The sequence below is a fragment of the Limulus polyphemus genome, unplaced genomic scaffold (assembly GCF_000517525.1).
Source record: "Limulus polyphemus unplaced genomic scaffold, Limulus_polyphemus-2.1.2 Scaffold728, whole genome shotgun sequence".
NCBI classification, from domain to species: Eukaryota; Metazoa; Arthropoda; class Merostomata; order Xiphosura; family Limulidae; genus Limulus; species Limulus polyphemus.
Window position 1 is genome coordinate 320 of NW_013666338.1, and position 18,532 is coordinate 18,851.

Consider the following 18,532-nt stretch of genomic DNA (forward strand, 5'->3'; position numbering starts at 1 on the left):
TGCTAGACATCATCTCTACTCGTATATTTATGCCAATTACGGTAATGAAAAAAATAACCTCCATGTATGATAAAGAGTTAACACAGTAACAAATGTTCAATGTTTTGACAAAGTTTTTCTATCAGCTGTATTGACTTCAGTTAAAATATTGAGAAAATGCTTTATTGATATTAAGAATAAAATTTTGAAGTATAGCAATTTGCTATTCATTGTGAAAGGTTATGGATATGGTTATTTATTACTCTAACTCTTAAATAGGCCTACATTGATTAAGAAACTCCTGTTACTGTACACATAGTTTGCTATTGAACCATAAGCTGACTTAAGGCACTTACTTTCAATGTGTTTACAAGTTTATTGATCATTCATTCTCATACTTGGATTTTAATCAGGAACATTTTGACTAAAGTTTTCCTCATTTTCAAATGAAGATGGTAATATAAGTACTGTTATGTTAATTTTACAGGGTGAAAGAAATGTTTGCAAAGATAATGAAGAAGAGAATATAATCTATCCTAAAGCTACCAGAAGTGATTGGATAGGTCCTCCCAATCCTGTCTCTAATATTCGACCAGTAGTATACTTTATTCGAGAAAATGAAACAGCAGCAGAAAAGAGTTTTCGAGAAAAGAGAGTAGCAACCTTAGCATGGAATCAACATTTTTGGAGGGACCATAATTACAGTTTTCAACAGGTACAGATGTAATCCTTATATTGCAAAGTGTCTGTCAGAGAATAGAAGCTTTACAAGAATAAGATACTAAGAATTTAATACTGATAATTGAAACTCATAGTAAAAAATCACAGTATTAGTTGGTCTGTAAAGAAAAAAAAAAGGCAATATCAAAAACTTGTGTATTATGAGAACTTAATACGAGTATCATTCTGAGTTTAAAAAGTTATCATTGTTGTGGATATTAAGTTTTGTTAGGTAGCATTGAATGTTTTTCCTAGTAAGAAGTATACAGTATTTTATCGTATTGTATAAAATTTCACAAAAATATGATTATTAAATATATTATCATTAGTGCTGGTATAAATGCTTTTAGGTAGGGTTTTTAATTTCTTGTGAGTGAGAAATATATATATATATATATGTATGTATAAAATTAAAAGGGTAATATGTGTACGTGTGTGGGAAACTTCTTAAAGTTCATTAACCCTTTCACTATGAGTACCTCTTTAAATCCTTTTCTGTACAAGTCACTGAGTTACATTCAGAATTTAATTAAACAACTTTACTATAAATGTATGTAAGGGAAATTAACATTATAATCTATGTTATAATTCAAAGTTTTATTTTATCTAAGTTTGAATTCCTTTAAAGGAAACCTTTAAAAAAATATCTAAACTCCAGTTTTCTTGTCTCGTGACCTCTGAGTTATGAAAAATCTCAACTTTCATAGCATCTGTGTTGAATGGAATAAATCTAGACAATAAGTATGTTTACTTGCTCTATTCTAATGTTACCTTGGCATTGGGAGGGGGGCACCTTCCATGGACATATAGTTCTTTATACACAGAGTGGTAGTCTTACATGTGGCCTGATGTTTTTTCTCCTGTGGCTGAGTTTGTTGGAAATCAAGGACAGACTAGTGAGAATTGCACTCAGTATTGCACACCTGTTTTTCTACACAGACAGTTTCTGTGTGGATCTTGCCATCCACCTGGTCAATGTGGGATTCTAGCTAAAGTGTGAGAGTAAATATGTGTATTTTGGAAGTTTACGTTTTCCTATACTGAAAATGTATTTCAAATAATACTTCCCTTCCCTCACACTATCCTGACCTTCTTCCCCACAATAGCTGGTGTTCGGATCTGATAATCTTGCCAATCTTGAAAAAGTGAATAAGAAAGAATAACGGGTAGCTTATACATGGACCGGGTATAGAGGGTGCATTGACATAGTTGGAGATAGTCACAAAATTAAAATCACGAGGGGCAATACAGTGGGGTATAAAGAGTGGAGCAAGTGATGTAGAATTCATACCATTGCTTAGATGGGCAAAGAAGAGAGTCTTTTGTCAGGATAAAGCTAAAATGTGCCAGGAGGTATGTATTATTGGAAATACATTTTGGATACAGGAAAATTTAAACTTTGAAAGGTTTAGTAATTTTTATAAAATAACCAAAGCTTCACCTTGCTCCTCATTTGCTATATTACCATGCACCATGAGGCAATAGTATCTCTGCCAATCATATCATTCTGTTAATTGCAGGCACCTGTTAACATATGCGATCATAGATAATCAATGGTAAAGAACAGGAAAGGAAAATAAAACATTAAAAATTAACAATAAGTGAAAAGTGCATGTGATCCAAAGAAGATATTTTTAGCTTATTCAATGAAGAGTTGAATGGTATGTACAAATTTATATTTCTTAATTTTAAGCATTTCATTGCACTTTATTTTGATGATAATTAGTGATATGGTAGAGAAAATGGCAAAATAAAAATAAATATTTACATTAAAAAACTTTTGATATTCATTTAGGGGGTTCTAGGGGTTATGTAAATGAAATTTGAAAACTGTAAGATGTAGAAAAGTATTTTTATATTTAAAACTGAAAATCACCTTGCACTCAAACTATTCAGAGTTTGAGTGCAAATAACTACAATAGATAAATAAAATATTTTTAAATAGAAAGACTTATTTAAACTAATGTCATTCCTAAACTAATTTAAACTAATGTCACTCTGAATAGTTTGAGTGCAAATAACTACAATAGATAAATAAAATATTTTTAAATAGAAAGACTTATTTAAACTAATGTCATTCTTTGTGTAGAAAATACTTATAATATTTAACAAAATTTTACTAGTTTTTGTAATAATATATAAAGAAAGTTCAGAAATATCGTATTTATCATTTCACTCGTATCCTTTGTCATAACTTACATTAGCCCATTGCAAAAGAGTTAAACTATACAAAAATGAAATTAGGAGTAGGGAAGTAGGAATAACATTACCATATGTGCATGCATTGGAAGCTTTTTAAATCTCATTGAACTATGCAAAAATGAAATTAGGAGGAAGGAAATACAGAAGATGCCACCATATATGTAAAGGAGGGGTGGATATATATAGTACAGGGGGTGTATCTGTCATCTCTCAGGGCCCTATCTTAGATAGTAGTGTTATTATGTGTGAATTTCTTCATTTGTTTATAGACGTAGAGTATTGATACTGTCACCCTGTTGGGTTTTAATACTTGCTTCCAATACTCAGGTTTTGAAAATTGGGTACTACATACTGGATAAGTCTATTAGTTTTCATTTTTGATCAAACACTTTGGCTAGAAGTGTCTTTTCTACTAGAGGTGTTTGTTGGGTATCATGTTATAGAATAGGTTTAATTCACTAAGGATTAACTTGGCTGTCACTGACATGGACCGCACAACCATCAAATTTGTTCAGAAATCTACGTACTTAACCTCATATGTGATTAGTCGAGGCAGGTTACTTAAGTATTTTAAGTACTTTAAATACACAGCACTGCTTTTACATTTTATAAATTTATTTACTTGCATTCAAATACAAAATACCACATTCAAAAAAGCTATATATTTAGTTAGAGAGAGAGAGAATGTAGATTATCATATTTTTCCATTTTTAACGTACAGTCTGAAATTTTCTGATTATGTAATTTATACGCAACAACATGATCAGTCTACAGAAAAAAATCCCACTGCTTGACTTGCAGATTTTTCAGACTGTCTTGACAGAAATGATCTTAGGATACCATTTTGATATGCATGTATGTATATCTTGACAGCAATGATTGTAGGACACTAATCTAACTTGCATGTAATCTCCTGTTTGCTCTGACAGGAAACAACTATAGAAAAACAAGTTTAGCATATATGTCTATGTATTGATGGGAATTATTATAGAACATTGTTGAAGCATACTTGCTGAGCAGAAAGAGTAAGTCAACTCTTCTTCCTTTCCATTGCTATCAAGGGTTGTACATTTTTTAATTTAAATTTACCTTACAGGGTTAAGATTAAGTGCATCATTAAGGGGCAAGAGAGGCAAATTCTTACCTTCTCTTTATACCATTATTCAGTATTTAATAACACTGCTGCACAGAGCAAACATTTGTGGCAAAACTAGTATAAGGTAGTTAAGCAATGTCACTGAAACATTATGGAGTTAAAGATTAAGTACCATTTTTGCTACAAAAACAAGGAAGAGTAGGCAAAACAGACAAGCATTTGTATTAAAATATGTCCTATGATTATTTCTGACAGAGTATCCTGTCAGGACAGACAAGCATGTATAACAAATAATGTTTTGGGATCACTCCCGTTAGAACAGACAAGCATGTGTGCTAAATAATGTCCTGGATCATTTCTGTAATGATCCCAGGACATTATTTTAGCACAGTTGCATTTTTTAGTTATGAGAATTCAATGGTTGAACAGGCATTTGTAACTGCTTAAAAGATTAAGATTTCATCTAGGGCTGATTTGGAACCAAAATAAGCTTTATCTCATCACATATTCTTTGTTGATTTTACTAAACATCTATTAATATTAATGGCTGGAGACGGCTTGAATGGGTAATGAAGAAAAACTTTAATATAAGTTTCTCTTCATTACCCATTCAAGCCGTCTCCAGCCATTATTAGTCTCAAAGTGGGTTCCTCGTCATCGAATTTGAATCCATTAATATTGTTATTTTAGATGATATCCTTGTGAAAGTACATTGTTTTGACTCTGTGTGTGTAATTTTGAAATTGTAATGTAGAATATCCACACATATAATGTTATTACCTGGCACAGTATTTCATACATTATAACAGTTTTTTTATTGTTGAGTAGCAAACCAATTACAAATAGTATCATTTAAAATACCAGAAATATGTAGTCATTAATTTTACACAGGTCATCAATTCAAGGAAGTTTACATGAGAAGCAAGGGGCCAAAGCCAGGATACACAAAAAATATATGCCTTTTATTAAACTTTGAGATACGTTCCTTATTACAAATTAAAACATAACATTTATAATCATGACACTTGAAATGACTTGATTTATTTCCTTATTATCATATTTTTATAATTCTCTAATACAAGCAAAGGAACACTTGTTACTTACTTCATTACTAGGTTTCCTTAACTAATAGAGAGACTACGTACAGAAAATATTTCCCCAAGAGTGTTGAAGAAAGTTAAGGATGGGATATTTGAACCACTTGTTAATGTTACTCCAACTTTTAAGGAAGGTGATAAAAAATTATCCAGGTGATTATAGGCCTATTAGTCTTACATCAGTGGTGGAAAACTTTTTTAATGTTTGATAAAATATGCATTGAAATGGAATTTAGCAAAGTTTAAAATTTTGTTACATAGTCAACATGGTTCTACTCATGCAAAATCTTCCTTTACTAATCTCATGATATTCTTTGAAGTGATCACTGCTTATGTTGATAAGGGTATGATATATCCTGGTAAAACTTAATTTACTTTATAGCAATGGGATAGGTCTGCTTAATAACAGGAGATTCATTTAAGTTAGCGACCATGAAGTAATGCTAAATCCCTGAATAACTGAGATGTGATGTTAAATAGACTGAATATAAAGTGAAATCCCAAATGCAAAATCTTTATTACAAAACTAAATACAAACAAAAGGTGTGTACTTGCTCTAGGGAACAGAAGACTGCCACTTATTCGATTCTGTGTATAAGCTGCTTTTCCTTCGTGATCCTGTTTTAGCATTCATTAGTTCTCAAGAAACATATTTACCCAAAGCAACAACTTGCAGTACCCATGAGACTGGGAAGCTGTAACCTCTTGATACCACTTGAAGGACACCACTGTCAACATCCTTGCAAAACATGCAATATTGCAGCAATAAACCCCTCTCATCAAGAGTAGAACAGGTATTATCTGCTAAAGAACAGCAAAGGAACATCAAAAACAAAATTAACTTCATGGTTTTCTTGACCATGTTATGTGAAATCTATACAAACACATTACAAAGAATAAATTCAGAATACCTACTATAATATTTCAAGAAGATAGAAATGCATGATATACCACTAGGTATAAAGGTGTGTATTTGGTATATTTGGATTTTCAGAAAGCATTTGAACAAGATGATACTAAAAGATTTGTTAAAGATTATCTCTATGGATATGAAGATAAGTTGGCTTATTTGATTAAAAAATGGCTAGGTGGAAGAAAACAGAAGGTTGTTATAAATGAAGTTCAGTCAACATGGATTAATGCACAAGTGGGGTATCTAAGGGCTTAGTATTAGGACCTTTGTTCATTTTGATTTATATCAATGATATAGATAAAGAGATGGCCAATGTATTGTTTAAGTTTGCTGCTGATATTGAGCCTTTGGGTTTTGTTGGCTGTGAGGAGGAGGATGCTTTACAAAAGTTATATATTATTTGATGAGTTGGGCAAATAACTAGCAGATGGCTTTTAATCTTAATAAATGCATGTGGATTATCATGGTTTAAATTATAAGTATAGTTTTGATGGGAATAACTAACAATGTTATGGAAGAAAATCATCTTGATGTTTTTATTGATCAGTCTCTTAAGCCATCCAAACAGTGTGTTGTTGCTAGTATTAGGGCATACAAGATTTTGGGTTGTATTTACGGAAATATTGAATATAATTCTAAATAGCTTGTCCGTTCATTTTATAGGTCAGCAGTAAGGCTTCATTTGGAGCATCATGTTCTGTCTTGAGCTCCTTACCTACAGAAGAAAAGGACATTGAAGTCTTTGAAAGGTTTCAAGGGAGGGCTACTAGGATGATACCTGGGAGGGAAAAGTTGTCATAGAAGTACAGATTAAGACCTCTGAAATTATTTTCTCTTGAAAAAAAAAAAACTGATAGGAGAAATGATTGATGTGTTCGATATTATTAAGAGAATTTATGGGACCAATGCATCATTTATTTCATACTTAATGGTGAGAATGGTATGACAAGGAGATGCTAGTATAATTTTTGGCTGGTTAGGAGTCATCTTCAGCTTAAACAGTTTTATGTTTCTAACAGGGTTGTTGGCCTTTGGAATAGGTTGCTTTCAGAGGTGACAGATGCAATAAACTTAAGTGAGTTTAAGGGAACGCTCAATAAATACTTAAATAACGATGACTGTATTTCAATTTTTTTAAGTGGTTGGGATAGTCTGAATGGTTCCAAAGATCCCTCATTGTCCTTAAGTGTTATTATTATTAGAACTGAAACTTGTTGGTCCATGGTAGGAGGATTCTGCTAACTGTAGTTGATGGTGGGAAGGCTGGAGTTGAGTAGCTTATTAATAAACTTATTAACTCTAACTAATTCTGTGACTTACTTTTTAGCTAATTTGGTGGCCAACTAATTAGTTTGGTTTAGGTACAACTTTGACACTATATGTTCCTAATGAAGAATAATGGTCATCATATAAAACTTTGTTTTAATAAAGTGTTTTTACTAAAGATTAGCCTATGAATTTATGAAACCTTTATTAAATCAGGGCTGAGTGAAAGGTGATTTTTATGCTAAGAATAGAAATATTTTTCATTTTACAGTTTTCATATTTATTGGCATAATCTGTAGAACTTCATAATTGAATATCAAAAGTTTTTTTTTCATAATACTTTATACTTCATTTATTTTTTCTACCTTAACACTAAATATAGTGAAACCATCAATGTACAGTAAATGAAAAATTTGAAAATGACCACGTATTTTTTTTTGCAGATAATTATAATTATTTATCCTAATAGCTTCAGGCTTTTCACAACTGCTTTTATTTAATTTTCTTGTTCTTTGAACTTTGTCTAAGTTGTATAAGAAAGCAATAAATCATCTGGTGAGAACTTGGGGTAAAACAATCTATCCTTAAATCATGTGATGGCAGCTAATAAATTGACAATTCCAACTTTTAAAATGCACAACAATTTATTCTATAAAGTTAAATAGAAAAAAAAAAAATACATGTTTTGGTGGAATATGCTCTACCATCTTAGGAGACAAGAGAGACAAAAAATTTCATTTATATACCCATGTAAATGTACATTACAATTTGCATTTTGTACAGTGCCACCATTTACAATATTGATTTCCAGAAATTTACTTTCATGGCACCAGGACCTAAATCTCTCTTCAAAATCATTTTGTTTTTAGCAATATCTAATGATTCTCTTATATTCAATTCATTTTGTAATTTACTTCTTTAAGTATTTGAATATTGTCCCAATCAATAATATGTGAAGATTTTGACACATGTTCTGCCAAGGCTGAATCACTAGTTTTTAATTTATCAACAGCATTTTTATGTTCTTCAATTCTAAGTTTCAAATTTATGCTTGTCTGTCCAATATAACTTTAACCACAAATACAAGAAATTTTACATATTCCACATTTATCCTTTACTTCAATTTTATCTTTCACACCATTAACAATATTAATTGATTTTAATTCAGGAGTAAAGGTTATTAGATAACCTGTATGTTTTGTAAACATAATAACTATTTTTGTTGTTTTCAGTGGATTTCAGATATATCTTCATCTTTTCTCTTGTGGGAACTGCTACTCACTTTTGTTTTGTCTTCTTCCTGCATTATTTATCATAAGGACAGGTTAATTTTTCTTCTCTGATTGCTCCAAACTTGGATGACGTGAGAGGTTGATTGGATGTTTTCTTCTTTCATTGTCCCTTTCCTATCTTCTCTGTGTAGTCATCTAGATCCAAATCATCTCCTTTCTTTTGTATAGTATATTCAATATTATCTTACTCATACCGACCTTTTTAAGGACATCTTCTAAATTTCTTTTTTTGCCATGGGGTTCCTCTAGAAACTTATCTCCTCTCACTTTGCTCAGTTTGGTTATCATCCCTATCTAACTAGTTTCTTCTTCTATGAGTGATGACCCTTTTCTCAATTTCTTTGTCACTTTCCATCATGGTTGTCACCTCATGGCTTCTTTTTCCCTCTAGTTATCAACATCCCCTGTATGAAATCTTGCAAGTAAGGATCTGGACAACCCCCTGATGCATATGTGTACCATTACTTACACCACCTTGAGGTTTCACCCATCCTGGCTTTTATTTCATTTCAGTCACCATTTTCCACTCTTCACAGTGGCTGTGTTGGTAAGTTTTATTTTTCCCTTTCATTTTCAGGTCATCAAACTGTCTTATTCAAAATATTCTCACTTTCAAAAGTTCATTTTCTCTGGAATTCTTTCATTTTGGCAGTTTTCTTTGTAAGTTGCTCTTACAAACTTACTTTTTTTGTTGAAAAGGATGTTCTGTTGTTTTATGAGGTACTAATATCTCTGCTCATACTGTAGCTCAATTTGAATGTTTGTATCTCTTATGCATTCATTTCACTTGCAGGAGAAATATGTATCATGGAGTTCATTTGGCCAGTGATTCTGTTTGTTGATCTTTGAGTCATTCCCTTTCACTGTGTCAGTTTGGGCCTAGAAATTAATCATATTAATAATATTTTTGTGTAAATGCAAATTGAATAGAATTCTCACATGCTGACTGTCTATACATACTGGTGCCTTACCAGTTCTGCAAGTACAATCAATATAGGTCATATGCATTATCAACTCACACAGTTAAAGCAACACTTGCGTGCCTTCTAAATTCTTGTTTTAAATTTTCTTCTTATGGGTGCAGTAAGAACTGTGCACTTTACTTTTTTTTGTTGTTTGCAAGAAGATAGAATTGGAGACTTGTAGCATATCTCTTCCTACTTATTTCATATCTCATAGTATCCTGTTTCAAAAGAACGTGAGATAGCTTAGAAAGTTTTTCTGATACTAATCAATGACCAAAGTGAATTTTCATGATTTCTATCTACACACATTCCCATTGTTAATTTTTTAGGTTTTGCCATTAAAAAGTGGTTTATCAATTCAAAGCCCTTTTTTTGGTTTAGGCTGAGTTCCATATGTGTTTTGTTAAATGGTCAGAATCTTATAAGTCTTCTGCAAGACTCTCACTCAGCACAGCTTTCCATAATTACATGGAGGAATGGCTCAAACTTTTAATTTTCTGCCCAGTCTCATGCAGACCCACACTACTGATCACCCATTTGGATGCATCTCTTTGGCAGATCATCCACAGTTCTAAATCCCAGCTGATTCCAAACTTGTATCTGGTTGATCAGGAATTTAGAATTGATACTTTTCTGCCTTTTTCTCTGGATTATTGAGATTTATAGTTGAGAATATGCACACTTATATGTGCCATAACTATAGTCAAAGATATCATATCTGTTTTGAGGACTATGGTTTCAGTATTCTGTATAGTTAATCAGGGTAGAGTTCATGCACTCTCTAAAAGGGGATTTGATGTCTCTGTTCAAAATGGGGTGTGACTCATTATCCCAGTTCAGTTCTCTCTCTCTCCCTATACATTTGTTCTCTTCACATTGTTGGATTGGAAATTGACTACTATCTGATCACATTTTCTTTCCTCCACTGATAAATCTTTTTCTCTTCACAGATGAATCTATTTGGATTGGAGCAAAGTTTTAGATATATGCATTTTTGACACTTGGACTTCTTTCGAGGCAGTATTTCATATCAATCTTCCTGAGCTTTGGGCTGTCTATCACACGTGTCATTGATTGGTACTGTCATTCCACCATGTACCAGTGTTATTTCCTTCAGACAAAACAACATTAGTGTTTTATAGCAATTGTAAGGGAGTCTTGTTCTCATAATTTGTGTAAAGCAGCTGTCTCCTTGTTATTGTTGCATCATCCTTACAGTGATCATCTTCGTGCTTGTTATGTGGCAGGTGTGATGAACATTTCGGTGAACTCCTTCTCCAAGAGTCTTTGAGCTCTTCCTACCAAATGGACTCTCCACCTACCTGTTTTCTGTTGGGTGTGTGATCATCTTGCACATTTCTTGATTTACCACTTCACACAGTTGGTGTCATCCTCTTTTACCCCTGCTTTCCCAGGAATTTTTTCTTCTTGTTTGGTCCACATTTACTTCATCAACCTTGAACCTCCGTCTTTCACTCTGAGGCTTGACATCTATGTTTTAACTTTCAGCGATTGTGCAGTCCTTTGCAAAACATGTAGGATTTTGATCTTGTGTTACCCATATGTTAACAGAGTTTTGTCACATTTTGTTTTTTGTCTTTCACCAACTTCTCAACAAATGACATCCTTTTTCATATTTATCTTTCATGCATGAAGCCTTTCTGTTTCTTTTATTGGCCACCTTTTGATGCTGCATATATAGTTTTTTCACTTACATCTCCACTGCTTACAATTCCTTTCTTTTTAAGCAGTCATTTTGGTTTCAGTAACTTAGGATGTCTGATGCTGCCCAACATGAGATTTATGTTTTTTGTTTGAGCCTTTAGCAACTTGTTTGTTTTATCACTTGTTGGTCAAGATCTATTTTATTTTACTTGCTATTTATACGTTATGATAACATCTTCTCTATGGATTTAACCTCTGCTACTTTGATGAATTGGTATCAAATTACAGTACCTTTTAGAGGATATCATTCAGGCTGGTTTGTGGATGACTCAATGTTATTTTTATATTTAAACCTCCATAAAATTGCCATGATCTTTGTGATAACTACCATGTGTGATTTGGAACTATTCACTCAGGACTTACATATGTTCATAAGAACCCTCAGCATTAGTTTCTGAACCATACCACTCTCTGTGCTGTAGCTCCATTAGAGGATGTCATGTAGGCTAGTATGTGGACACCTTAAAATACCTTTGTTTACTTACCCTGCCCCCATCCTCAAAGAAAAACTGAGAGGTAGTCTCTATGTTTGGTTTGGAATTGGCCACTCAGGACTTACATACATTCCTAAGAAACATTAGTGAACTAATGCTCCATTAGAGGATGATGACCTCTGGATGTGAATAGAGAATGCCATCTGGTGGCTGATGAAGCCTTTGCAGATATCTGTATTCCCACCTCTATGTGCATGACATGTATAGCATTATAACAGGAAAGGTGTGATATTGTTACAAATCTCCATTCTGTCTCTTGGTTCCACTCTCAGATTGGGTTTGTCATTCTCATTTTTCTCTGTGATGTTCCCATTCTAGAACTCATTTTGAGGTTCATTTAGTATTATTTGATTTTCTCTAGGTGCCTGCTGATTATGCTAGCTAGTGGCCTAAATTATTTTGTATGCCATTTTTTGTTTTCTGTATGGATGTAAAAGTAACTCTATTCTTGGAGTTGTTCAGTCTTATTTCACTCCACCAATAAACAGGATTTTGGAATCTTGCAGAGCTATACCTCTTTCTTTATAATGCCACACCTGTTTACCATCCCTTAAAGAAGTGGGGTAACCCAGGTATAATAATTCTGCTTAGCCTAGTAGGATCTTGTAGGGCAAGTACTAATTTCCTGGATGACTAGGTATCCTGCTGGGGATGCTTCTTGTGAATGTCTTTATACAACACTGAATCAGTTCTTGTTAATTTCCAAATGCAGATTCAACCCCCATTATATAGTTATGTCTGTATTCTGCTTTTAATTTTGCATGCTCAACTCCACAAGCCATCAAGTGGTATTGGTGGAGTGCTTTATATTTATATTCTCTGGTTTCCTACTCATTTTTAGTGTGGGTAATTCAGTAAAGTGTGCTTCACAGGTAAGTCTGCCTGTTTTGAATTTTACATTTTTAGAACTAAAATTAATTTTAAATGGGTACTTACCCATGAAAAACATTCCCACCCGTCTCTCCCCTCACCCATGGGATTTGTGGTTTCACATTATGCTTCCAAAGTAAATCTGGCTTTGGGCTGTAAGGTAGATCTTATGAAGTCCCCTGACAAATGCACAAATAAGTCACATGGAAGATGGGAAAGTGGAGAACTTGATGTCAACAAGAAGAGGCAAATTGTGTTTCAGAGGTTGCAGGTTTTTAAGTGGCACGTGTTTAAGAAACTCAATTTTTTAAAGGCTAGTGTAACCTCTGCTGTATAATTCCTTGCTCAAGCATATATCTTACATGTGCTTTTAATTTTTCCTTGTGCTTTGCTGGTACTCTATGGTATAGGTGTACTACTTCTTAATACTATCTTATGTTTCAGTTTATATAACCATTAAAATCACCATTTCCTACAAATATATTTTTAAATTTTTCATCTATACTTAACACCTTTATGGGCACCATGACTTGCTCACTTTACTTATACATATAGCAATATCTATCTATCTATATATATATCTGAATCTTCTGTTGATACTGGTTCAATTACTATTTCTTCATTTTGCTTCAGTAATGATCTGAAATTTCTCAGGTATCTTATAACCTTAACTAATTTAATAGATACATGTTCAAACATTTTCTTCTTTTGGGATGCTTTGTTGCCTACTTTAGAAGTGACATGTAGTTATGAACTTGTTCAGTATTCTCTATCTTATTCTTCTTCATTTTACTACTGTTTGCTGTTTTTACTTCTAACTACTGGTTCTGTACATATTTTAACTTTTTCACTACTAGAATTAATGTTCATAAATCTTTTAAAGTAATAGCAACTTTTTGATTTCCTTTCATGCTAAACCTTCTCATTATGTCAGTAGGTCCTTTTCTGCTTGACATAATGTTAAGATGCTATTTTCAACTCAAAAGTGTAGTCTGACATGCCATTGGCTATATTAACTTATCCTCCAGTTTCAATTTAAAAGTAATCTTCCAGTTCACAGGTAATAAAAATGTTTATGGAAGTGTCACATTAAAATTTACCATGTATATGGTGTTGCATTCCAAGCAATTTTATATGTGAATGTTTCTTTAGTTTGTTCACCTTTTTCTAAGCCTCACTTCTATAAAGTGGGGTACAATTGTACTTGCAATGGAAATTAATGCAAAATCATCGTGAAGTCAACATGTAATTCAATAACTTGAGGATGAGCAATATAGTTTTGACAGTTTGAAAAACTATTCCTTTTGATCTAAAATTTAAAAAGAAATTGAATTATTCTAAATCATGGTCTTTATCAAGAAGTTTGCTGCTTCACTGTCTGATTTTCTCTTTTTAAGAATTTGTTTGCAGTCAACCTACTTTTGTATCATTGGGTTGTTGGTCTTCATTAATCTGATTTCTTTACTGAAGTTCAGTTTGTGTTAAATGTCTGTCAGTTAGTAGGTAACCACGAATACAAGAAACAGTAGCCAAGTTATGTAATAGAAGAATTTACCCATTAGATGCGGCAAATGAAACTTAATGATATCCTTGTGTGTACAATAAATGGTGAAACATGACATTGCTAAAAACATATTTTGTTCTTGTAGAATTCAAGAAGAGTATGCAGAGCAATGGGCTATGAAGAAAAACATCGGTTGTCTTCCTTTGTTTTGCTGTGGTGAGATCGTGAATATGGCGGCATTGGAGGAGGAGGGTGGAGAGATGGGTGACCTGTGTGCTTGATATCAATTTACTAGCATTTAGCATGACTTATCACTATTATTTATTCTATGTGCAATTTCCACTTCAATATTATATACAATTGCCCATTACTGTGCACAATTTCTACTTCACCAAATTACATTTCAGTATATACATTTTCACATTTTTATGTACAGTTTTTACTTCATTACATTTCAGTACTTATTCATGGTGTGGTATTTCTTGAAGCAATAAAACAAAAACCCTAGCTTACATTCCTTATAGACTATAGATACATTTTTCTTTTGTCACTTTTGTAGTGATTAACTGAAACACACATATCACCTGTTTATGGCGTCCTCTATCCATCGTTGTGTGTGTCAGAAAGTGATGATTAGCCCATTCTTTGGCAGGGAGTCTGTCAGGTAGATTCACACTGAGTCGTCCCTGGCCTGATACAGCGAGTGTTCCATATTTGTCAAGAATTTGAAACATCACATTGTAACTAAATTCTCTTAGTTTTATTCTTTTTTCCACTTTTGACCAAGTATACATTATATGCATTGAGGATGGTTACATCAAGCATATGCATAAAGAGTTTGTGATACCATTTCAGTGTTTTTCTCGCACACACTACCCTCCAATTTGTGCATCATTTTTGTCAACAAGCCTCATGTTTTCTGTATAGTCAATCACTGCCTCTGGTTTCATTATAGGTTCCTTAGTTTTATAGTTCACTTTGCCACTGTCTTGCATTTCACCTTTGTGAAAGGTACTGATCACTGTCACATCACGTTTGTTATGCCAGTTCATCACTAGTACTTTACCTGACTTTCTTTGCTCACATTCACCATGTGCAGTAAACTTTGGCATGTATTTTTGGTTTTTCTTATGCTTCCACATGCTCCAAGTTTTTGTGCATGCATGAAATTACTCAAATCTAGTGATGAATACCAATTATCAGTGGATAATAAATGCCCTTTTCCCATATACTTTGCTATTAGTTTCTTCACCACAGCATCAGATACTCCAAGAGGGTCAATGTCAGTACCTGTATACACAAAGGCATCTAAGACAATTCCAGTTTCACAACAGCATAAAACAAAAAGTTTTATTCCAAATCAAGTATTTTGATGGCATATACTGCTTGAAAACAAGCCTATCTTTGAACAAAACTAGAGATTCATCGATCACTAGCTTACGGAATTGGTAAAAGAATTTGCTGAATCTTGAATTTATCACAGCAAACACTTGTCTAAGGTTCCATATGCGATCATTCTTAGATGGATGGTTATTGTCAGCAAAGTGTAAAAACCTTAGGAGGAGGAGAAACCTGTTTCTGGTCATGTGTTTTCCAAAAATTGGGTCAATGGGTCAATTTTCTAATAATGGTGGAGCTGTGTTTCTTTATAATGGGTATCAATAAAAGTAGACCAAAAAATACATACAATTCCTGCACACGTCTCAACCCATGTATGATTGTGGGAGTTAGGTATGAATATAAAGTTATCCACTATGTACATGTAATATTTGTTGGTTTCTGTGACAATAAATGACATCAATTCCTGGTCAAAGAAGGCCTCAAAATAGTTAAGTTCTTTTGCATCATCACCATGAGGCCAGTCCTCAGTCACACCTGAATGCTGCCTGTCAAAATCATGAATCTCTGACTGAAAATTATAACCATCGGTCCACACAAGTGGTGGGTGCATGGGTAGCCTCATGTGGAAGAAAAGAAACAAGTAACTCTTCCTTTCCACCCTCCTCCCCTGACAACTCATCACCACTTACTTTGACATCCTGAACCCAACATTCTCCCCACTATCCGAGTCTCAATCCTTGTCTTCTGATTTCTGGGACGAAACATCTCTATCACAGTCAAAAATCATGGGCATCCACTTGGAAGGCATCAAAGTTTTTCCAGCCTTTAGTTTTTTTGGAGGCATAGATGGTGGTGGTGGGTGCTTGGTGTCATGACCATGTGGAGGCACTGAATCATCAATATCTTCCTCACTACTGCTTATAAACTGTTTTTCTATCTTTCTTTTCACAGGCTGTCTTTTGTTTGCAATAATTTTCTTCCAGTATGGCGAGAAGTTGAAAGTATAGGCTTACTATGAGAGGAAGAGACGTATGTACCCTCCATGACATATGAGATGCAACTGAGTGCTGGGGGGAACATGGGTGGACAGAAAAAGGCACGATGTGACATATGGGACTCTGTATGGCTGAAATGAAAAAATTGACACTCATTTGAATTATAGGCCACAGAATTCTGAAACTCATATGAGGACTGTCAAACTCGCACTCTGTACCTCATATGTAGATTGTGGTAGCTGATGGGTTAAAATACCAGATCTGCTTTATGCTTTACTAGACATCTAGAAATGGTTTGTCATTAAAAATTAAAACTTGTTTTTTGATAGTTTCGCTACTGTTTGATTGCAACAACATTTTTTATGGTATTTTTTATAATTCAGCAACATATGTTTCTTTTTTATGCATTCATTCTCTCACAGTTTTGTTTTCTTAGCAAAGAGAAGAATTTATAAGAGAGAGATTGATTCACCTTAGAGCACAAGGAAAAGAAAGACAAGCATTAACATCTGAAGAAATGTCAGAGTTCTACAAGAAGTTTTTGGATGAGAATCATGAGAAACATATGATGTACAATTGGTATGCTGGCAACTTCTAGATTTACATTTGTTTTATATAAAATAGTATATTTTATTGTAACACATTGAGCCTGTATTTATACAAGAAGTGAATGTTATGAACAAACCTACACAGTTGATGAAAAAAAGTTGTTTTAGTATCATTTCTGTGCATTTGAGGCAACATAACAGTTTCTAATCAGTATTTTTGTACCATCTTACATCACTTTAAGCATTTCTGTCATCATTGTTGAATACTGAACTTTTGAAAAGAGTTTTGATATGGTCATAATACCATTTTGTAAAAGCCATCTTCTTCTATCTCCCATAAAACTTCTGTGAGATAATAAAGAATAAAGAGCCATTATGCATGTCATCTTCCTTTCTGTTGAAAAATATTTTGGACATTTAATAGTCATATGTCTCCTTTGATTATGTACATTTTTATGGCCTCATGTGATGGGATCTTAAAAATGCAATTTAAAAAAGCTATGCTGTTGTGTCCTAGGAAGTTGATTAAAATTCCCTTTAAAGTATGTGCTATGGTGTATGTATTACAGAATTGGGCTTAAAAGAAAACAGCAGGTTTAGTAGATATTCAATTACTTTTATTTAATTCTGTATAAGAAAAATACTGATGTACAAAATAAAATCATTTATCATATGTTGGTATACTGCTGGGTCTACTGATTTTATACCGAGATCATCATATTTCAAACTTTTATTTTTTGTCAACAATTATTTCAAATTCGTATTATAATACCCAAAAATCACTTTAAGCTGCTGTAAAGATATTTTTCATTTGTATATTCCTTTTATGTCATGTACAATTATGTAAATGTATAAACATGAACTTTAGCTAATAGTTATTTTTATGGCATTTTAAGGAAATTAGTTGTACAAATATTGATGATTTTCCTTTTCAGGTCATGGTATTGCAAGAATGTTGGACTTATTTGGGCAGCTTTGAAAGCACTTGTAGCTAAGAGTGTTGGTAAATCTTCAATAAAAATGAAAAAATTATGAATTTCAAAAACATTTTTTAATTTTGTGTACCCTAAAACTGTTAATAGTACTCTAAAACATTTGTTTAATTTTGTAGAACATGTATAAAAATGTTTGTAGTATTTTAAGACACATTTGTTTAACTTGTGCAATTAAACTGTTTGGAGTATCTATTTGAAGTTCTTCAGAAGATATTAAGCAATTTTGCCCAATATTTCACATCAGTTTTTTGTAGATGTTTGATTCTGTGTTAAAAGCATTAAAAGTGATCATTAGCTGAATCTGGTTGTCAGCACTATTTATACACTGCAGGAAGTAACTGTTAGGCCACTAGCTAAGTTTGCTAGAGGTCCTGTTTCAGCTAGAATATCCAAGGTTTATAACTTCTATCCTAATATATCAATTCCAGTGTATCTTGTTTGGTGATATTAAAACAGTTAGTACTATGAAGGTCTTAGCTGCTGAGATCTTTACTAAAGAATATATGCTACAACACTGGTATCAGCTTGTA

The 18,532-nt window shown here is 33.1% G+C and overlaps 1 protein-coding gene across 1 annotated transcript; it reads left to right on the plus strand.

The window, feature by feature from the left end:
* The first annotated feature begins 428 nt into the window (after positions 1-428).
* On the plus strand, positions 429-18,199 carry LOC106460200 (apoptogenic protein 1, mitochondrial-like). Its single transcript, XM_013919884.2, has 3 exons — positions 429-694; positions 16,896-17,038; positions 17,943-18,199. Exons 1-3 carry the CDS (start codon positions 452-454, stop codon positions 18,040-18,042), a joined length of 486 nt encoding a protein of 161 aa, XP_013775338.2. The 5' UTR covers positions 429-451; the 3' UTR covers positions 18,043-18,199.
* The last annotated feature ends 333 nt before the right edge of the window (positions 18,200-18,532 follow it).

Excerpts from the sequence above, each read along its gene's own strand:
- LOC106460200 (XM_013919884.2), top strand. The coding sequence starts at position 452 with ATGTTAATTTTACAGGGTGAAAGAAATGTTTGCAAAGATAATGAAGAA. Across the intron at positions 695-16,895 it reads ATAATTACAGTTTTCAACAG|CAAAGAGAAGAATTTATAAG; the intron begins GTACAGATGTAA and ends TTGTTTTCTTAG. Across the intron at positions 17,039-17,942 it reads AAACATATGATGTACAATTG|GTCATGGTATTGCAAGAATG; the intron begins GTATGCTGGCAA and ends TTTCCTTTTCAG.